The sequence below is a fragment of the Lates calcarifer genome, linkage group LG23, assembly GCF_001640805.2.
Source record: "Lates calcarifer isolate ASB-BC8 linkage group LG23, TLL_Latcal_v3, whole genome shotgun sequence".
NCBI lineage: Eukaryota > Metazoa > Chordata > Actinopteri > Centropomidae > Lates > Lates calcarifer.
Genome location: NC_066855.1, coordinates 7,339,900 through 7,363,369, shown reverse-complemented (window position 1 = coordinate 7,363,369; position 23,470 = coordinate 7,339,900). Strand labels below are relative to the sequence as shown.

The 23,470-nt window shown below is 41.0% G+C and overlaps 1 protein-coding gene across 3 annotated transcripts in view; it reads left to right on the top strand.

Annotated features, from left to right (window-relative positions):
- Positions 1 to 23,414, top strand: part of rhbdl1 (rhomboid, veinlet-like 1 (Drosophila)) — a 54,264-nt gene extending 30,850 nt beyond the window's left edge. For 2 of the 3 annotated variants that reach the window (XM_051066184.1, XM_018681800.2), the window contains 3 exons: positions 14,159 to 14,259; positions 16,286 to 16,346; positions 17,715 to 23,414. In XM_051066184.1, the coding sequence (XP_050922141.1) occupies positions 14,159 to 14,259; positions 16,286 to 16,346; positions 17,715 to 17,986 (434 nt within the window). In that variant the 3' untranslated portion in view covers positions 17,987 to 23,414. The remainder of the gene's footprint in view (positions 1 to 14,158; positions 14,260 to 16,285; positions 16,347 to 17,714) is intronic. The other variant, XM_018681801.2, reaches the window with a different exon arrangement.
- The last annotated feature ends 56 nt before the right edge of the window (positions 23,415 to 23,470 follow it).

Here is a 23,470-nt window from a genome sequence, read left to right as displayed (position 1 = left end):
ATGTTATTATGTAAACCAGTGGTTCCTAAAGTGGGTGCTGCAGCACTGTGGAGTGCTGTGCAAGATCAAGGAGGCTGCCAGAAGATTGTTAATATACATTCGATCAACAGATATTCATGGTGTCATTTTTAGCTGAAAGGTTTGTATGTGTGTGGTGTGGTTGGGCTCAGGGTGAGGGTGCAATAAATAAAAAAACACTGTGACAGAGAACCACTGATGTAAACTATGCAGTGCTGTTGCATGTATCTAGCAAATGATCAGTTTTAAATAATCGTGGACTATTCTTTCCCTTTTACAAACAATGGCATAAACAGAAAAGGCTGCTTATTCTCTGCTCTGCACTTTTATTTGCCTAATTGTCAGTGTGCGGTATATCTCACTGACCTAGTTTGTTTTCTCCTTTATTACTGTTTGTGTTTGATAGTTCTGATAAACGCGACTTGGCTTTAAACTGACTAAGTAATCATTTAAAAAATGCAGGCCACCAAACCGAATGTAGAGGAGTGACTCATAACGGTCCAGAGGTCGGGCTGCAGCACTCAAGACTTTGTTGACAAGAAACCTCATTAACTTTCATCCTCCTCCAAGCCAGTTTGGAGATTTGGAAATTTTAAATCCTCACTGATTGCCGGATGTGGTTTCTCATTGCAGTTTTTGCTGTTAATGCGTGTTTGCAGAAGTCATATCAACACTACTGCATAAACCTCTTTTCCCTTTCATCTTCACTGGGAACAGTTTCTGTCTTGGATCTTATAAATCTCTTGCTAACCATTATTTGAATACTGTTGAGAGCAATAGCCTATTTCATATTGAGTTATATTCATTCATTTCAGTAACCTGATATCTCTTTTCTATGTGAGTGAAAATCTGAATTCTTTTTTCTTTTCCTGTCCTCTCCCTGCAGTAGTAAAATGGAGTTAAAGCTGCTCCAAACTCCTCGTGCTCTGTGGAAATCAGACCCACACTCTCATGCACACACACTCTTAACACTCATGAATTATTGTAGCTTTGATTTATTTTAGCAACGGCAGAGAAAGAGCGAGCGAGCGAGCAGGGGACTTAGAGGAGGAAAAGTGGGAGAGTAATGCAGGGTCCCTCTCTGGGGAATTAGCCTAAGTGCAGTTTGAGATGTTGTTTGGAGATTTAAGCTGCAGCCTGAATCAAAAAAAGGAGGAGAGAGCAGCGAGGGATCGTACGCACTGACATTTGTACCCTCGGAACCTGGAGTCAAACTGCGATCACAAGGACTCCTGTGCTTGAGTTGTGACATCGTTGTGATCAAAAATTAAATTTCCGTAGTACAAGTTGAATTTGAAGCTGTGTATAACTGTCTGGAATTAAATTAGGATTTTCCTGCTTTCACCACGATATATTCAGTAAAAAAGCAATCATCATCACGACTCTGAGTCAACACACAGTAGACTTTGAGTTCCAGCTCCTCCGTCTGGTGAGAAGAGCTGAGCTGTCCGATGGTCACAAGATGATGAATGACTTTCAGCAGTGCAATAATTTTGCCCCCTGACTCTTGTTGATGGAGTTGAAATTGGAACTGTGCTGGTGCAAATGATCTGCTGGAGAGCAGTCCATTAGAAAGCAGGTTGGAAAATGTGCTGGGATTCTCTGTGTGTTTGGAGTTTTGGAGGAGGCTCGTGTGGGGTCAGAGTTAATGATGAGAGGGAAGCGGGCTCCATCGGGAGTAGAGAGACAGGACCGTCCCCTCCAGGTGAGAGGTCAGGCGAGGCCCACCACATGGGCTTTTGGCACAGCAGGAGGTTTTCAAAAGACACTCGGAGTTCGTTTCCATCTGATTTCCCACTGAAACTTTGACATACCATGTGTTCAATTTGAACTTGTTCCACTGAAAAAACACTGATTTGACCATCACAAAGGACAAACTGTTATTTCCCTGCAGAGGGTTTGAGAAAGAAAGGCTATGAATTAGAAGGACAATGTAGGTTCAATGACTAATAGTGTAATAGCTCAGAACAAATGTAAAATTATCACACAAGGCTGTTTGACAAATTTGAGAATCTGAGGATGAAGATAACCAATTTCTCTTTCTCTCTTTTATAGAATACATTTTAGATCATCCACAATCTCTTGTCGCAAAACGGGAAGACAGAACCTCAAGATCTGTGTGGTTGTCTAATAGGCCAAATTCTTAGATGGATTTTATGGATTTATACTTACACTTGCATGTGTTTGTTTTTGTTTTGATTTATGTAATTTATTTTTTTTTGACAAAATAAGATTTTATGGATAGATAGGCAGATAGATATAGCTATGTAGAATACGAGATCCGTCAGTTTGTTCATGTACCTCCTTACAGCCACCATTCGTCCACTACCTGACACACTAAATATGCACGTGTCTGAGTGTGCACCCAGACTTTGGTTCTGCATGGTGTTTCCCTGCCTCACGCTTTGCATTTTACCACTTTTCCCTCAGTCTTTGTAAAGTCCTGATTGCTTGTGGATGTTAGAAATTGCCCAGTGCTTCCGATTACTCAGTAAAATTCTTGATTTTTCCTCGTTCCCCATTTTGTTGCCCATGGCTGTCTCATGTTTATATTCATGCAGCCTTAGTCTAGCTCATGACTTCAATCATGTCGGCTGTTGCTATCAGCTCTCATACGCATGTTGCTTGTTATTTTTGTAGGGCAGCGGAGCTTTCAGGTTAGAGCTGCACTCAGTGGGTGTGTTTGTGGAGCGACGTGCTGCAGGTATTGTGCCTTTTTGTGTGTTCCTCAGCACACTGCAAGAATTTCTGCACGGCGGGGTTTGCTTTCAAAGCCAAAAGACATATTTTTCTTTCTGAGAATGCCTCAAATACTGTGAAAGCATAAAACTGTTCTCACTGACATATGCACATCTATGCAGTCATTATTTTGAGAATAATACATTTAAAAGAAAAGATAAATTAGTTTCACAAGTACAAGTAATCTGAGTAGGTCAGATGGTGGTATAAACACATCTGTAAATCTTGGATGTTGCCTGATCTGCACTCCATTGCACTGCTCCAATAATGTAATGCTCCATCTGAAAGTAAAGCATGACATTGCACATCTTGTCCTTGGATGTGTGCTGACAAGAGGAACTGTTCTGTAATTATTTTCTAACAGGACTGCTCAGACAGAACGCTGGACCTTGTCCTTTCTCATTTTGCATCCACTCAGTGAACCGTCATGGCTCTGTTGCACTAACAGTGGCTGAGGAGCTCCAGTGGAATTTCTTGTTTCATGATAAGAGCAGCATCAGTCAGAGTTTCAGACCACGTTGATGTGATTAATGTAAAATGTTGAGTCATGTTCAACATTTCAGCTCCACAGCTCCACATTAAACAGGGAACAGCAGGGTTTCTTTTTTCTTCTCTCTTCTGTTTCTCCTTGCCTCGGGCCAACAGCTCCTTCAGCTTCTTCATGTGCTTCAGGACATCAACAGGTGCCAGAACACCATGTTTTTTCCTCATAGCCCTGTGTGAGCCTCGGGGTGTCTGTCTCCTCTAACACCTTACATTTGAGACAATCCAAATCCTTCAGCAGCCTCTTATAACAGCAGGCTTGAGACTGCTGTCTCACTGTCTCCCACTCAACTTAGGTATCAGTGTGTTGATGAGATTTTAGCGTTGACATAAAATACTATGATTTCCAACTTTTTGCTGCCTGACAAAGTTGATTCTGCAGTCTTCCGTGCGGCAAAACAAAACCCTGGGCTAAAACTTCCACTTTGAATCTTCTGATTTTTGCTAAAATATCAACACATTCTAGTGAAAAACGAGAGCTTATGGCCTCACATTTTGTTTATAAAGAAAAAGCTGTGATCAAGCATGAAAGAAACATTTGTTAAAGACCCTTAACAGTAGAGCAGACCATGGTGTGTGGTTGTGTACCTGCCCCCTCTCTATTTTCAATGTGCTGTTGCAGAACAATCTTTGAAGAAAAAAAAAAAAGATCTTAATTGGATTTGTTTTGGTTTATATATTCATTCATTGTTTATTTGAATAAGAACAGACACATACATGTAATCATGGAATATTCATAGTATTTAATTTGTTATGCTTGTTCCCAGATGGGATTTTATAGAAACAGATACATACGTAGTGCAATAAAAAACCCATTAAAAATGCAATAAAACACATGCAAATAAACAAAACAAGTAATAAATAGAAAATAAATGTTATAAGTATATATGTATATACAATAAGTACTGTAAAATAACACGCCGAGCTACTATAAACTGATCATTCTTCAAAAGCAGTTTTAACTTGTATTAAAAATGTTTGCAGTTGTGATTTATTTTGCAGTCGTCTGTCCAAATGAGGTTTTCCAGAGGGGTGCGTCCGTCTCTCTCTCTCGCTCATTACCTCCACTGTGGTGCCTCTGAGCAAGACCTTTAAGTCCCATTGGCTCCAGTGGGGGCTGCGACTGTGGTTGTTCTGGGCGGCTTCCAGGTGTGAATGTGAGAGTAAGTAGGATTTACCTGTAATGGAGTTTTTTTGTTGTGGAGTATTGCTACTTTTACATCAGTAAATTATTTAAATATTTCCTCCCCCACCGTCTCTGGATAAATAAATAAGATTTTAAAATTCCTATAGATGCACCTGAGTAACTGTAGCAGGAACCATGAGAGGTTCCAGTTTGTCACTGAGCACCTTGAGAGCCTGCGGATCGCCTCCTATTGGCTGCTGCAGCGACTACAGTATGAATTATGCAGGAGGATTTTCTCCTCCTTGTGTCCAGGAGCCTTTTAACAGAATATACAATTTACTGTGATAAACTGACCAGCCAGTGTTAGAGAGCACTGTACTTCTCACACTGTTTATTGGTATCTTCAGTCAGGAGGAGGAAGAGACATGTGGCCTCATGTCGGTTGTGGCCTGTTGGGAAATCGTGATGGAAATGTGATAAATGACTGCGTGTCAGTGTAATCTCATTGTTGCAAGCTAGTTGATGCTGTCATTACTTAAAAGCACCACACCAAGCTGCATGTAATGTTTAATCCTTCAGCAGTTGATTAATGTTGGTCTGATATCAGGCAGGATGGCAGCGGTGTCAGCTTCCCATCGCGGCCATGAGACTTGCTTTATTGTCGCCCTTAATATGGCCTGATGATTGTTTCTGCATTCTCACACGCTAATAAAAGCCTATTCAGTTTCTAAATGACTGCAGGTCCTCAGGCTTATTTTTGTCTGTGTTACACTAGAGTTTCCACATTCCTGTTATATAACTGATTGGATGCTTTTTAAAAGCAGGCTGCACATATTTAGGCAGGGTAAATATGATTATATCTGCTGCCAGTGAATAGAGGGCCTTGGTGCCTCGCCAAGAGTGACTTTGTCCATCATCCATTTTGCTGATGTTTGATGTTTGGTGGAGGCACACAAGCTCCTAAGTTACATTGTTTTGCTGAAATCCCTGAAGCCTAGAAATACAGCTTTTGGATTCATTCTGCAAGATTAAAATCAATACATTCATTTTAGTAGTTGAAATAAACAAAAATGAGCGGTGCTGCTTTGATGAAAGATTTCCAGTTTGGTAACAGATTGACTTTATAGGTTTGATTCACTGTTATTTGTTAATTCCTTGTTTTTGTAATTTGTCCTGTGACAAAGGAAGTTTTCTATAATACATTGTTTCATTGAAAATGTACTGTGATTGGAGAGTGGTGAGTTTTTTTCAGCTTTTATCACTTTTCACGGTCTTTTTCAGTTTCTCTTTAGTTGATATGTGGTTGAAAACTCTGTAAAGCTCAGGAAAAGCGTGGAAGTGGATGTCAAGACAATTTCTTTTGTCAGACAACAGTTTATGAAACACGTGACCTAATGCAAAAAATAAAAAATAAAATTTTGATTCACTGTAACTATGAAAAGACAGTAATGGGATATTTTTTTTTTTTTTTAGTAAAATGGGAGTTTTTCTTGAAGCAAAGTTGAGTCGGATAAACTGCCACTGCATCAGCTGCATCAGCATCTAAACTCAGTTAATGAGGGAGAGATGGCGATAAAAAGACAAGAGGGGGCAGAACAGGAGAGAGGAAGTTGTCAAAGAACAGAGCGCAGGATAAATCACTCTGTGTCAGAGGGGTGTGAATCTGTCCTGACTCTCTGACTCTGACTCACTTGAAGCGCTGGTGTAGAGATATTTAGCAACGTGCTGATTTGATTGGCTTGAGGTGGACCTGGTAAGGGTTGTGGGAAGCATGAGGCGTTTTCAGTGGAGTCTTTGTATCACTACTGCCGGCTGAATACCAATTATTTCATGCTCGCTGTTACTTTGAAGGCCTGTTGGTGGAGTGTGTGGCTGTGACGGTGCAGCATTGTCAGTATACAAGGTCATATTTCTGTCTTTTTGGGTAACTTCAGCTGCAGATTGTTTTAAGTGTATGAACCTGGTGCTGAGTATAACACTGAAGTGTCTGGTCCTGTGTTTCTGATGTACTCCCCTGGTGCTGAGCCTGAACTGAGCACCGAGGAGGCAGGGTGACCTTGGTGTGTTGCAGAGCCTGCCAGCATGATTATGGTAATTCCCCCACCACCCCCCATTCTCACCCCACAGTCAACTCTTCCTAGGTGACACCAAGCTCACTTCCTCTACAACCACCCCCTGCAGCCCCGATGATAACAACACCACAGATGATGAATATTTCCACTGTAATGCAGCCTCATTGAAGGCATCCCATTTGTGTGGAGCGAACTCGCTGTGTTTACGGGCATCTATTTGCATGTACTGTGTGAAGCCAATTCAGGACAGCAATATTTGTCAGACGTTTAGTTGGAGTTAGAGAGGAGGCTATTTTTCTGCTCAGTTTATATTCCATTTACTTTGGTGGTTAGTTTCAAGGCTCTCTGATGAAGAAGCACATCACACTCTCTGCAGCCATCACTGCAGCTTTATAACCTTGAGCACAGGAAGTGATTTCTTGCCCTTTTTTCATCAGGGATGTTGGGACAATTTGAGTAATTTCCATCCAAGGTCAGCCATTGTGCTCGTTCGCTGAAAAGCAGTCGTGAGTGATAACCACTCTGGTCGTGACAAGAATTTATTTTTTTGTATTGCAGCTCCTCTTATGACATAAACAATATGCTCTCACTGGATGTACACTCCCACTAATCTCTAAATTTTGTCTCTTTGCTTCCTCCATTATAGGCAGGCTCATATGCTCACACACACACACACCAAGATCAGATATGATTATACTTTTCCCTGATTGCTGGTGCTGCGCTGAGCGGTTTCCTCTCAGCAGCTCCGAGGATGTGACTTGTGGAGATTATTGATTTTTCTTGATGCCCCCTGGGCCCTGGGGTAGCATAAATATTATCATATTTTTCCCCATGTGGCAAATTTGGACAGGGCAGGAAACCGTTAGAATAAACAGAATCAGTCTCTAAGGAAACCAAGGGTGAGGTGTGTTTACAGTGGCCATGCTGGCACACTGTGAAACTGATGAATTGTATCCATTCCTCCAGGCCAGAGCTTGGCTTCAACTGCGCTGGAATCATGTTGTTGTTGTTGTTGTTGTTGTTGTTGTTGTTGTGTTTCCCTTTTTCTTTGTTTTTGTTCTTTTGTATATGTAGACAAGAGAGGTCCTGATTTATGTTGCGTTTCGACTGTAGATCTGTGTTTTCCCTCATTGATGTTGTTCGTCTAATGATGTGCTCTCACTGCAGTGCAGCAGCACAGGTGTGTAGTGTTTTGTCGCTTTGAGGATGCAGACAGTTTGGGATGCTCCTCCGCAGCTTGACACCGCAGATAAGTAAAACTTTGCAGACTCCATCTTTTCCCCTCACATCATCTGAGGGTTTTCATCCCCTCCCGCCCACGCTTCACCAGGGCATGAAGAGATGGATGAAGATGTTAGATTGGATGAGGACTGATTGCAAGTCATGCTGCGCCACTTAAAGGAAAGCATTGGCGGCAAAGGTGATATTTTCCCTTATCTCTTTCTGTCTGGATGACACAGAGGTGTCTATCTCCTTCCCAGGTGGAAAATATCTTTAATAGAGCTCCCCCAGTCTGACAGCACTATTATAGTTGAAATGAGGCTTTGAAATGGACACCACTCTATTAAATGACATTTGAAGCTATGAGCTTTTCAAATAGACTGTAAAGTAGACAAAAACCATGTGACAGATGGTCTGCCTCCAGTTGAGTCACCCTGACATTTATGTTTTTACCTTAGTTATGCGCATTTACCAAAACTGAAGTAAGGTGCTTTCCAAAATCAAACAACATCCATGATGCATGAAGCTGGCACTAAAAGGTTGATTTATAACTATGATTCCACATGAAAATTGCACATATGTGAAAACAAATAATTATTATTATCATTATTGTTGTTATTATAAGGACATACATGTTGCTAGCTCCATCACCACCCAACTGCATCTCAATGTTCCCTCAACTACAAAACACAAACACTGTTTTAACAGACAGTTAGCAGATTTCCAGGAAACCTGGTCGGACAAAATGAAGCACAAACCACAGTCCGGACTGATGTGCATATTCATCTGTTACTGAGAAAATAATTAAAGCAAAAGGTACAAACAGCTCCATCATGATTAGCTCATTCGGGACCAGTGTCCCAGTTCTCTTGTAATTGGGAGGCAGAATATTTAAAGAATAACAAACACACAGAGAGAGAAAAAAAACCCTGTAGTTGTGATTGCATGATTTCAGCTTTACTGTGTCCTCTGTATCACCGTTCCTCATGCACCCACTCACCCACTTTTTCCATCTGTCTCCCTCTCTTCTTATTTGTGCTTAGTAAATAAATCTGATCAGGCATTTCCCCAGTTTATTAGCCAACAGAGGCAGCCCTGTGACTACAGCAGTGCTGACTACAGCACATCTCTGTGCAGGACCACAAGATTTAATGCATACAGGATAGATCTGTCTGAGGCAAGTGTGTACAAATAGAGCAACGCAAACCTAAAAGGCAGCAGTCCCGCAGTATCAGCGGGTACAGGTTTCCCTTACCTGATACTGTCCTCTGAGATCAGGCAGAGAACTGGCTTTTCATTGAACTGTTTTACTTTTATATGAGAACAGACAATTGTAACATTGTAATCCTGATGGACTTTTGTCTCTCACATTCTTTCATCTCTCATAATGAAACATGACAAAATACATTTGGGGGTTTGGGTGGTCTTTCCTCATAGCTTCTACCAATATACTGAAAACAATAAAAGCACTGTGCTGGGCTGCTGGTTTTAAATCACCTGAATACACAAACATTCATTGTCTTTTAATTGTCCTCTCTTGAGTAATTTATTTGCTAACCAACCAAGAAATGCAGTGACAAAAAAATATATATATAAGTGAATATTGGATTTTCATTTGCTAGGTCGCCTGAAACACATCTCCAGAAGAATGCTAATGTTTTTGTGTCAGCTAGATATGTAAATAGTCACCTGCTAAAATGTTCACCCTATCAGCTGCCCCCATCAAACACAGGTTTAACTTTGAAAAAATGCCATAACCTTTCAGCTATAGTATGTATGACTCACGTTTACACCTAGCAGCAAATACACTACATGTTGAACAAGTTATAAATATGAGAAACCTGCACCACAGAACTTGATACATACACATGAATTTCTGTTAGAAAGCACGGCCTAAGATGATCAATATATTCACCCATAAACCTGATGTTGCCTAGCTTAGTTTAGCTAAGACATCTACAGCCATTTAGACATCTTTTAAACATGTATTAAACAAAATTTGATTGTTAAAAACCTACATCAGCCACATCTCTTCAAGGACTCTTGATTGACTGGTCTTAATAATCAGAGCTGATAGTGAACCATCAACCACGTACACAATCTCTAGAAAGCAGACAGTGAAAAATATCATGTTTGTCAGTGTTTGTGCAGAGTCATGATTCGCCATATTTTCAGAGGATTAGAGGATATTTATTTTTTATTGCAGCATTTATTGTGCTCTGGCCCAGCCTCCACTGGAGCAGCTACAGAGCACCGCAGCCTCAGGCACTGTCAAACTCTGGCCTCGGATCAGCTTACCATCCCTTGTCTGCACCTTATCCCAGGGAGACAGAAAAATACAACATTGACCTATAGCTTAAGGGCAGCCTGGAGTAACAGTAGTGGTGTAGCAAGTTTGGTTTGACAGAGACTCTGAGCTGCATTGGGGATTATACTGTGGTAGGTAGAGTATAGCCCTGAGTGTGTAGTTGACCTATACTCATATACAAAGTACATCATTTTTACTGTCTACACTGCAGTGCTCTTGTGGATGTTGCAAGCTCACAAAAAGATTTGAGGACGTTGATGATGACTTCAGGATGGCAACAATAAATAATCTGTGCATGAGATGGAATGTGTCAGCTCGGCACTGAAATAATCGTACACCTCACGTCTCAGCTCCTGCTGAGTGTGAGAATCCTAAATCTTAAATCCCCCCCTAAGCAGGGGAGCCCACATGACAGGCCTGTTTAATATTCATACTGTATTTTGGAGCCTCTCACCAAAAGCAGAGCGAGCAGGAGGAGAGAGCAGTTTGTATCCTCCCTGTGGAGCCCGTCTCTTCCTCTGAGCCGGAGGTCTCAGGTTGTCTTTTCTTCTTCACCCACAGATTGTGGTGTCACATCCCTGACAAGTGTCTCCACTGGAGGGGTGGTCTGGGCTGGTGTCAGCTATCATTTCAGTAACCACAGCCTACTTCACTGCTCTTAAAGCTGCTCTAACCATTATTTTAACAGTAACACTGGCAACTAGTTACTATTTGTAATGTGAAAGGGGTCCATCCATCACCTGACTCTACAGTTCCCCTCAGCTTTAAGGACCTAGTTAGTTTGACTGCTCACAGCATCAATGTGCAAATGCAGCCAAACTTAACAACTGGCTGGTGAACATAGTGGAGCATTTAGCACTTAGCAGGTCTGATAGTTTTCTTTAGAAGTTGTTGGTGAACAAAACAGAGCTACAGGGAGAGTGAATATTATTGTGAATATTGGCAGCCAGAAAGGTGCTTCCACATGAATGTTAATGATGCTCTGTGTCTGCTGTCAACTATATGCTTAAACACTTGTCTTAATATAGCAATAAAATATCAGTGCTGTTTACAGATTTTTGCACTGCCCTCATAAAAATAAAAATCAGTTAGTAGTTGTGATTTGTCACTGACAAAATCAGGTGTAGTTGTGATTTTGTCACTGACTAAAGGAATTTATTAATTATTCATTGGTAGAAGTCTGTCCACTTACTTCAGTTCAAAGTAAGAAAACACAAAATCTGTCTTCTCAGTCAGCTACAACCTATCAGATATAAAATATCTATTTTTAATCAGTGCCTCCACATCAACTACACACTTTACTCTGCAAGTTTAATCCAAACGTAGGGTTAGGGATTTTGTCTCTCAGAGGGAAAAAAAAAGGGTTGTTCATGTTAATATCACACTGCTAAAATAGTAAAGTAAATTCCTAAAATTGTATCACTTAATTGTACTGAATCCTTAAGTCCAGTAAAAAACTAAAACCCCAGATGATATCTCTCATATCATTCTATTAATATTTCATCAATATCTAACTCTAATGCATTGAAGTAATAAATTAACTACAAAAAAAGTTGAAAGACTAAAAGAGAAACTCAGATGTTGATGCTGCCGAAGTTGCTCCAATTCAATTTTTCCTTTACTTTGAAGAGATCAGAGACCACATACTGTATGCTACGCTGTGTAATTGCAATTTTGTAGAACTACTAAAATGGGGCACAGTGAATCTCCTGAAATCTTTAGCTGAAGCACCAACCTTCATATGCCCCATAAATCCACATAAAATAGTCCATAGGTGTCGGAGTGAGGAGAGATGAATGACTCAGGAACACGCTCTGATTACTATCTGTCTTTCCGTGATCATCACTGCCACCACGGGCTGACAAGGCGTTCTTTAAGACTATGTTTACTTTGTGCTGTCCCACAACGCACGCACACACACACACTCACACAGAATGTGAATGTTACAACATGCATTATAGATCTGAGATCACAACTCCAGCAAACCCCAACTGTGATTAAAAAGAGGCTGTTTTGTTTTATCAGCCCTCTCCGCTTCCCTTATCAGCTCATTTGCATAATTAACAGTGGCTGATGCTGTCCTCGCAAGCAACTGCCACTGTGATTTCTCCTGCTTGGAATTCTGTCCTACTTCAGAGTATCAATGCTGTTGGTAGTGCAGCACCAGGTGTACTGCATTCAGGATTACACCTACACCTTTAAATGCTTTAACACTGCTAAAAACAGATGCCTATTTAAAGTCCTTTTCAAGGACTTTTTGTTTGTTTAGTGTATATTTGTTATTCTCTTTAATAACTAGCCAAACATCCCACTGCAATATTCCCTGAACGTCGACAATTGAGTCAGATACCAAAACACTTAGTACACTTAGTAGTCTGACATTTTGTGAAATATGCATATTCACTTTCTTGCTGAGTTAAATGAAAAGACTGATACTGCTCTCATGTCTGTCCAGTAAATATAAGGCTAGTATAGAAACAAAGTAGTGTGGAATACCTGCTGTTTGTTTTTGCACCTCTGTTTTTGTACCAATTAAACAAATGAAATTTAAGGGTTTAATTAGTTATTATTTATTTAAAGATGCTGGTAGACAGATTTTATTGCCAGACTAGCTGTTTCCCTTTGTTTCCAGTCTTTCAGCAATAAAGCAAATAAGATATCAAACTATTCCATATATTTTTATATGTTTTGCATCTAGCTCTGTCACTTTTTATCTTTTACTGAAGTTAGCATGCTAACCAGCTAGTCCAGGCCTGTCTCATCACTTTACGACAGTGACTCACTGTAGTACTGCACTTGTATCGTCTTCACACCTCTTGTATTGTAAATCCAGCAATGGCTGCATGAAGCTCTTGAAATGACCATCACCACCACTGTCTCATGGCAAGAAACCATCTTTGGTGGCAGAGAAAACTATGTTCTATAAATGCAGCAAATCAAGGGTTAAAGAACCCACACACACCACCCACTCAAGTGTTGTTACCTCATTAGACATCTTTTCAAGGCAGTGTGGAGCGTGTACCGACTGTACTTGATTGACTGCACCCTCACTCACCTGGGGCGGGACAGTTTATTATTGTTATCACTTGTCATTAGCATTATTATTACTGTATCAGTTATTATTATGTTAGTTGTTATTGTATTATCTGTTATGAGTTTGGTGACATCACATAATTTTGAACATAGCTCCAAGCTGCTTCAGCTTGACTTGAGTTATTAAAAATACCTGTGTGCAGAGCCTTAAAGTGCTCACACCAGAAAAGTTCATCTCTCAGCACCAAATAACTTCCTGAAGGTAGCTAATTGTTAGTTTGTAGACTATTTACAGGTGGAATTTCCTTTAACAGTACTGTAGGTCATACTATGAGAAATGCTACAGTAATGCATGTCATAATGTTCATCCCATTCTCACCACTATATTCTTCATATTGTAACAGCACATCTGGCTTCTGTCCACATCTATATCCCAGATTAGACTTTGCTCATGAATATAACACGAAGCATTTTTAGAGCACACAAATTGGAAATTATCCTCTTCAGCAAGGTTCGCCGTGTTCTCCTGGCCTTACTTTGATCAAAGATCATTTTTAAATGGACCTCCTTTTTTTAAGTTGTAGCATCCTCAAGGAAAATCCAATTAGGGACATACTCCCTTTTAGTTCTTTCCCATTTTGATATAATTACTCATCTGCAATTAAGCAGACTGCTTACATGGAGGAAAGACTGTGCAGTGCTGTTCATAACACAGAACATGGGTGTGTGTTTGAGTGTGTGTCATGTTTTCTGGGTGTAAACTGAAAGGGCACGTGAAGGTCAGCTGATGTAGCACAGCCTCTGTGATTTTATACACAGAGATTTTTAGAAAAGTGCTCCGGGGAAGGTGACTTGTGGTGCTGTGTGATGAGTAATCTGACTCTCCCTTTGTTTTTCCCCCCCCTGCTCTAAAATGCTGTCCTTTGCTCTCTCTCTCTCTCTCTTCCTAACAACACACACACACACACACACACACACACACACACACACACACACACACACACACACTCTCTCTCTCTCTCTCTCTCTCTTCTCCCTCTTTCTTACGTCTTTGTTCCTAATATGTCTCTCTCTCCTTCTCTCCCTGTGTCTCTGCAGGCTCGCTGACAGTGTCCATCACCGACATGCGTGCTCCAGTGGTGGGGGGCTCCGGGGGGGTCTACGCTCTGTGCTCAGCTCATCTGGCCAACGTCGTCATGGTAACTGCCATTATCATCATCACCATCATCATCATCATCACCATCGCCTCCATTGTTAGGTGTAAAAACGGTTTTCAATAGAGATGAAATGTCAGAGCCGTCCACATGGTGTGAGCAGGACAGGCAGGGACCACCTCGTACTCTCACCACCATCCCGGGCTTCACTGTTGTCTGTTGCTGATGCTAGTTGGAGTAGTTTTTCCTGCTGCAGTAGGACCACATCATTGCGATGAACACTTTTCATTGCCCAGCAACGCCACTGAATATTCTAGACACAATATTCAGTCATCAGCAAAATGAAGAAGCCTTCGCTGAAGGTTGTTGATGAGCAGCAGACCCCAAGGACCCTCCTCCTGCATCTCATGTTGCTAAATCTTTCTTTTTTTTCACTGTTCTCATTATCTGTATCAATGAATCTCATGTGAACTCTTATATTAATTATTAAGGCTATGTTTATTTATGTCCGCTGACGAAAACAAAAAAAAAACAGGCAGTGAGTTCCCTTGATGCTGCGTGAAGGCCTTTTTTTTTCCTCCTGTATTTATTTGTGTCTGTTTCTGTCACAAGGTTTCTATGTGAAATGCCTTCCACATCCTCTTCAACTCTCGAGGCGGTGTTACATCTGACGAATCATTTTAACTAATGTTGCTGCTCACTGTGGGCAGTGGAGATGCCAGCAGGGATAGAAATCAAAGAGTGCTGACGGGCTCAAAGCGAAGACTCCGTCACTGTAAAACTTGTGTGTGCTTGTAGCAGCTAACAGACAGTTTATTTGGTCGGTTACGCTCGTCGTCGGGAAATCCTTTAAGGCACGTCTTTGTTCTGCTCTGATGAGTTTTTGTCTACTTTTTTTTTTAAAGGGAAATCTTGAAACCTTGTCCAGTCTCGACCCTGTAAATTCCTGGCCAGCTGCCATCAACCATCATCATCCTGGTTTGCTCAAAAGACATTTTCAGGTTCAGTGACGTTTCAAGTACTGCTGTGGACGTGACTCTCTAGAAGTCACACAGCTCTGATGACATTGTCAGAATACATCTTGAAACCATGTAGTACACAAACTTAACTTAACTTCTACAATCTTTTACTTTTATCATTCTCGATTCTTTTAAAGCAAAATGACCCGAAGTGTCCCTCCCTTTTCTTCTGAACACTGGAACGCTCCTTCTCTCAGCCCCTCAGTGACCTCCTGCACCTCTCACACACACACGTCAGATTCCTTCAGCATTTCAACGTCAGCAGTGCGATAACAAGATCTGTAACAGACAAAATGGATTGGCTGTCCTCTAGTTAAAGATTGCCCTTCTCCTCCTGCGAGTTTGGAGGCACGTCAGAGCAAATTGCCTCCCATCGCAGAGCAGCAACATCACATCACACACAGCTCAGACCTCCTCCTTTGCTCTGCTGCGCTGATCTCTCCCCTTCCATAATATTAATCATTTATTTGTAGAAATATTGTGACATCAGGAGCACTGCCACTTCTCACTTGCTTTAAACATATGGCCACAGCAGGTTTTATTTATACTGTACATTACTCTTAAATTTTGCATGGCCTTTACCATTTCTTATTCTGCTTTAAGAGGATGGTAAAAACACTGCTGCTGGGTCATATTCCCACAGCCAGGAACTTAAGGAGGGACATGATTGGTGCAATTATTCATCCTGGGGAGTAAATGTGTTATTCTAAGTCAGGATGCCATTGTTCTTTTTTTCCCTGAAGAATCTCAAGGGCTATTTATTGGCCCATTCTCCCCTTCTGTTAAATTATCTTAGCCCTAATTAATGTGCCACTGGGTTGGAACCAGTAAGTGGAGAGCAGCCAGGTGTATAATCGCGTCTCTGTCTTGTGTAAGTGCTGCTTCCTCTCCGCTCCTGTATGGATATGGATTGTCTTCCTCTCTGGTCTAAATATGTCCATAGGATAGAAAGTGAGGTGCCTCCCACCGGGCTGTTGACATACTCCTATATGGGATGGTAGTTTGTGTCGTGATTGTTTGTGCTGATGAGACACTTCTGCTCTGTGTTGCAGAACTGGGCTGGGATGCGCTGTCCGTACAAGCTGCTCCGCATGATCCTGGCGCTAGTTTGCAGTAAGTTCTCCACGTTTACTCTCAGAGCCCACACGCTCCTGTTCCTGCTGTTTTTATTTAGAATAAATTCATAGTTTCATCCTTACAGCATGTTTAATGTCTGCACACCTGTTCACAGTTCAGTATAATAACAGAGTACTTTTCATCTGAGTGGGGTTTAAAAAACCTCTTGAAGCTGAGGAACAGACATGCTACTTAAGTTATCACAGTTAATGGCTCAGAGCAAGAGGCTCCCTGATTGGACACGTTGCTTTGTTTTCGAAGCATCTGAGTCACACCACTTGTCCTTTTTCTCCACACGAGGACCGATACACTGTGACTTTCATTAGTGAGCAATATGTTCCCTCCATCTGTCCCGAGCCTGCCGCCCCCGAACTGAGAGAGCAAGGAGTCTCTGCAGGAGCGTTATATCTCTCCTCAGTGTTTTACAAACAAGGGATGCAGCATTTCAAAATAAAATATGACGCATTGTTTCCTTTGAGCCGCTGTGAAGACTGAATTAACATTTACTCTGGTTTTATGTTATCAGTGTTGACTGTTTATTCAGCTGTAGAGGCTTTGGAAGAGCTGGGGGAAAAAAACAGCTGCATATAATGTTTGAAAGCAATTTTTAGAGTAAATATCCATTTAAATCCTTTTGTGACCTTTCTTTGGCTGCAGACACAGACTGTGATAAAACATTTTACTACAATACACAGTATAGCTCATCTTTATGCACTGACATGAGGTGATCAGTTCTTTTCAAGAAGGAAAGTGAGTTAAACAAATGAATGAATACAAGTGTTGCTTTTATTTCAAAATAAAAGCACAGGGCTATTCAAGATCATTTTATCTCAGATTCACAAATTCTCTAAGTGGGTTTTAAGAACCCTACCTCTAACAAGATCATTTTAGTCTGGATTAGATTAAGCATCGTAGATCAGTTCAAGAAGGAGTTAGACATTTTTGCTTATTTGCTTTCTGGCAAGAGTTTGATGAGGAAGTTGATGCCATTTGAATATCTGTCTGTTATAGTTACAGCCAGTAGATAGTTAGCCTGGCTCTGTCCAAAGGTAATAAAATCTACCTAGCAGCACTGCTAAAGCTTGGATTAAATAAATGAGGTACAGTGTGTTAATTGGCAAGCTTGGAGCTAAAGTAGGTGGGTTTTATGCTAAGCTAAGCCAACTAGCTGCTGGCTGTGGCTTCATAATTATAGTCCAGACATGAGAATATTATCAGTGTCCACATCTAACTCCCCTCCAGAAATTAAATAAGTGTATTTCTCAGAGTCTCAAATTATTCCTTTAAGCTGCTGTGGAGAAACAGGATCCTAGTCTAGCCTGAATTAGCTGAATCTGTTTTGTTTTTTTCTTCTGTCTTCCACAGTGAGTTCAGAGGTGGGTCGAGCAGTCTGGCTCCGCTTCTCACCGCCGCTGCCGTCCTCAGGGCCCCAGCCCAGTTTCATGGCGCACCTGTCGGGGGCCGTGGTCGGCATCAGCATGGGTCTGCTGATCCTGCGCAGCTACGAGGAGAGCCTGCAGAAACAGTGCTCCTGGTGGGTCATCGTCTTCTCCTTTATCACCTTCCTCCTCTTCGCCATCTTCTGGAACATCTTTGCGTACGAGCTCCTAGGGGTGCAGATCCCGCCTCCTCCCTGATGATAACCCCCCACCCTCCCTTTCCTTTTCCTGCCCCGGGCCCTCCTCCATGTACACACTTGACTCCAACTCTGTTCCAAACAAAGGTTCCCCCCCTTTGACCATTGTTAACTTTCCCATTTCCTCTCAAGTTAGACCCAAATGAAATGATAGCAGATCATTCAAACTAAAATCGACCAAGAATCCTTTTTTACAGATACTTTGCAAATCAAAGAAATATGTCTCTTTTATTAAAGAGGGATTACAGTAGCAACAAGTACAGGTGAAAGTTCCTCAGATCCATTTTGAGGAGCAATATATCTTTTTATATACATTGAAATCTCATCCACATTACCAGCGCTAACCTTTCGGTGAGCTTTTAGTCACTGCGCTTTGTTTTTTTGTTGTTCTTTAGAGGCTGTTTCATCAGTCGTTTCTTTGAGCAAATCTTTCATACATGTAAAGACCTCAAGTAAGAAGAACCACAGTTCATGAGATGTGCCTCTGGTGAAAAGGAAAAGCAATTAAAGGGAGCAGAACAGTAGGAATATGTGCTGGCAAAATGCTTAGAGAAATTTTCCATCTCTCGTAAAGGTCAGAGATGAGGATCCACTGCAGCAACGTCCCTTAAACCAACAGGGTTTCAGTGTTTCACTTCAAGGCAGGAGACTTTCGGCTGCGCTGTGAGGGAAGATTTAAAGAAGAATTTCAGGAAGAGCACATTTGTTTCCAGGGGCAGCAATAAACAAAAACACTGAAGCACCAATGAAATCTTATTGTTGATATGAATTTTTGATTTCACATCCCTGCTGTAACTCGTAGGGGTCACTGTGGTTTTGCTGCAGAGTTTGCTGGCGTGCTAACATAAAAGGAAAAAACAACTTACAAAATGTTTTCTCCAAACTGAGCTGCTGAATAGGGTCTCCAGCCAAAAGAAATCAGCTGTAATTCATTGCCTGGAGTGCAAACAGATAAAGAAATTCCTTTGCAGAGCAGGTGTAGGAAGAACGGAGGAAAGATTTTAATGTGGATTCTGTCATCCTTAAGGTTAGAGGCATCACTGTCATTTTCAGCTTCATGGGGTCTTTAAAAGTTAAAGGACATGAGTTTTTCTCTGTTATTTCCATAACATTATACCTACACTGTGGACACAGAAACATAGTTCAAAACGACATAGACAAGATGTGAAGATGGGAAATCGCATGACAGAGGAGGAAAGAGATAAAACAGTTGAAGTTTTCCTGGATGGTCATCACTTCAGCAAGCAAACTCCTCCTGTTGCTGTGTCAAATGTTAACCACCAACTTGCTAGGCGCACCATGTAAAATATGCCATGTCATGCTCTGTGGCTCTCAGCGAGACAAGGACAAACACACACACACGCACACACACACACACACACACTTCTCCTCTTTGTCTTTGAAAGCAGCCACTGTCTGATTTCTGTAGGTCAATGTGGACAAACTGAAGAGAAGAAACACACACACACACATATATATATATTACACACACACATACTGGCCTCTGCCTGTTCTCGCTCTGACAGACTGAACTGGGGAGGGCGCGGATGTGTCATCACCTGACCTCTGACCTTCGTGTCCCAGAGGGCATTGGGGTCTCTCTGTCGGGCCCAGTCTATACCTCAGTTTCTCATTCTTAGGGACTGTATACTTTTGTAAAGGAATGTACCTATAAAAAAAAAAAGAGTGTTATTAAGTTGTCCCCGTTTTTCATTTGATAGTGGATGTGTATATTGTATGTTCATAACCGAGAGTATATTTATTTGTATTTTTTTCCTCTTTGAGGGGAAAAGAGAAAAGTTTCAAATGGTGCAAAATTAATGCTATGATTGTTGTTCTTCTGATAACTCCTGTATGGCTTTGATCCTCTGAAAGAGTAGTCTATGAGGCAAAATCCCCTGGTTTGTTAGGTGACCACCAACGACTCAAGCTCACTTGATTTTATAAATCTTTAGTGCTTTACAAAATAAGCCATAGAAAGAACTAAGTAGAGAGAGAACGGAAGCAGAGGGAAAAGGTATTTGTTGGTTTGAAACTTCCTGATTGGTAGCTTCAGTTGATTTTTATTTATTTAATTTTTTTGTTTGTGCAATCAAACATCATTTTTTCATTGTGACTTTCAACGGGTGAGGCGGGAGAAAACAAACTGTGTGACCCTGAACTGTTTGAGATATTTTCATGTAGCTGAACTCGCTTTTGCAACTCGTTCACCAACTCGTTTGCAGTTGATGCAGCTTCATTTTGCAAGTGCCCACATCTCCAGACTCTCCCCTGCAGCAGCAGCAGCAGCAGCAGCACCAGCAGCAATGTGTGCGGACACATCGCTGCAGTTCTTCTTTTGCAAATAACAAATTATGGACAGGGCTTCTGTCATATATTATCTCCAGAGTGATCCAAGCTTTTGGAAAGCTGAGGCGAGGATAGCAATTACATTTACTCATGCTCTGTTCCATTTTTCAGTCTTTCAATCAATAATTCATTTGAATGTCCACTGGCTGCCTGGTTAAAAAAAAATGCATTTGCCAATTTTGATAGTTGATCATAAATACAGTCCGCAGCATTTGCTTCCACATGAAACTGTCACTAGTAACAGAAGACTCTGTGGTAAATGAGGGGATTGGTGTGAAATAGCCAGAATAAGCCATTTTCAGATACATTAAAAACAGAAAAGATCAGCCAATACATGGTAGTAATGTATCCTTGATGGAAACTCTTGTGTATACTAGGAAATATTATTGCTTGAGATAGCAAATATACATTGATGAATAATGCATACATACCCTGTTAGCCTATAATGAAGATAAAGAGGATGCCTGAGAGGAGGTTAATGTGCCTCTTTAACTTAAGATTCATAGGAACCCAGAAGGGTTGTAAAAAGGGCTAGTAAATGGCTATGCTTTTGTAGAACACATTAACTGTGAATATTACCCCTCCTGGTAGTACACGCAGGACTAAAATCCAAGGCTTGTGAATTCTTGTCACCCTTGAACCACAAAAAATGAAAATGATACTCCACTGGGTTCTCCTCATGCGAAGTGAAATGTCCAGTGTTTCATTTGTTACAAGTCTCTTCCGGAAAAAAAAAGCAGATAAGAGAGAATGAGAAGTATCTAGAATCACCTCTTGGGGTGGAGGGACGTTTTCAGGAGTAGTTTATCACTTTTCTGTGAGCCAAATCTCCTGGCCCTGAGCCTGAGCCGACCACAGCACCAACACACCGTCCAAAAAAAAATAAAAAATCATCATGTCTGAGGAAAACCTCTCCTGTGCTCAGGCAGCAGCTCACCTTAAAGGAGAGGAGTGATAGAGGCCTGACTCTCATCCTCTGGTTGACAGCATGTGGCAGTTTTTGGGGAGGGACGGCAGACACAACAGCCGACAGTGGAGGCACTCTTCATAAAAAACCCTGTATGTGCTTCTCCATCCTATTGGCGCTTGCATCACAACACCCCCAGTGTCAGGATGATGTATGGCTGTTTGCAAGGATACACCAGAGCCCAAAGCTAACAGGATATCTTCCTTTGATAAGTGGATCTGACAGGTTGCATGATGTGTAATTTAATTGCTGTCTTTGAGTGACGTATTTGATTTCCACACTATAAGGAAGGCATGGTGAGGGATGGCATGAGCTGAATAGGAGCAGCCTATCAATAACGTGATCCATCACTTTGGGCAGTCCACATCCTCCCCTCAGCTGGTTTCGATACAGTCATGACCGCGGTACGAGGTGATGTTTAAAGGTTAGTGCCAACTCTAAGCAAAACTCATTGATACATGGACCCTTTGTTGATGTGACTGTAAGTGAAATATTGTTCATTTCTGTGCTTTGTCTCATTCAGAAATGCAGCATAACTTTACAGCAGCATACTTGACATTTCTCTAACTGCTGTTTTTTATTTCTTGTTCCTGCATTTTTGTCATAAGCGGACTTGTTTTGCACTTATTATATATTGTATTTAACTGACATGTTGCCGTGTGCCATATTCTCTACTGCCATAATCATGATTTGATGCTTTTGTACCTCCCTATGCCAATCCATTGTGCTGTTATGCCCAATGCCTTGTTATATATATATACACACATATATATGAGCCCAAGACTGAGCACCGGGCAGAAAGGCTGCTTCGCTGTTAGCTGTACAATATATTCCACATGATCATGCACAGGATCCATAAGAGAAAGAGGCTGCAGTGCAAACAACTGTATATCCAGTAGCTGCTCTGAACTGCTGCTTGTCAACAGGCCAGCCAGGCTGCCTTTTCTTAGTGTTTAGTGCTACTTAGATATGGGTAACTGTCACTGCAGGACTGTGCAGGTAAAGCAGGTGACTGTAGCTCCAGAGATGGAACTGTATTCACAACAAGAGTCATTAGATGCTCACCAGTGCAGAAATATACTCTCTTAGCATTTTAGTAAAGATGTTGAAACCTGCAATGTGCTGGTTCAGGGGTTCTTAAAGTTTTCAGAGTGTACAGACATTTGGCTTCAAATTTATCCTGGATATACTTTACAATGTGTAAAACAGGTTCAGATTTTACATTTGTGCAAACAAAACTGATTTTTACACAAAAACCAAACATGTGTCTTTGAATCCCAACACATGTGGATTGTCAGAAATTTCACAATCTATCCAACTGTCCATTATGCTAAAACAATTTTAAGTCTTCAGTGTCTGTTAATAAGGAATGCCACTGAACGCTCTGGTTTTCATGTGGGTTAGTGAACACTGATTTTTGTCTGCCACAACTAGAAACAAGTGGAAAAAAGGTTTGTCTTTCAGTCTGTAACAGAGCACAGATGTACACCGCCACTGAGACAAACTGCTAAGAGTCAAAGAAGGATTGTACCCCCCCCCCCCTAGATGAGGGTACATTTTCTGGTTTATAACAATACTCCAGTCTTGGTTTCCCAGTTTCTAGCTTTGGTACAGATTCTTTTCATGTTCACAAATACTGCCTGAGCCACTTGAGGTCGCGCAAATATCACAGATGGTTCCTTCAAATGTGAGAATTGTTTCCCTCTGTCGGTTTAGTTAAAAAAAAAAAAAAAAAACAGTCATATCTGTGCTGCTGTGGTAGTTTTTCATGAGCTGCTTACTTGTATTGATAAAATGGTGCCAAGCTTAAAAGGTTCAATCTCTCAGACCAGACAAGAGGTTGGACCAACACAGCGTTTACAAAAAGAAAAAGCAGAAGAACCTATTTTTCTCTTGGTCATGAGGAAACTAAAGGAAAACTAAATTTACATATGGATAATTTATATCAAAGTCCTCATTAATTATTTCACAATCTATTGTACTTTTTAAATGTTCTGAACGGAACCATTTTATATTGTATATATATGAATATATTTTGTTTTATTTTGTACTGTTCATTGTACTTTGCTTTAATTTAGAAACAATATGAATAAAGAACAATACTGTGGCAACATCCTTTTAGTGCTTTTTAGTGTGTTTTAGCACATGATCATCATCATCATCATTAGA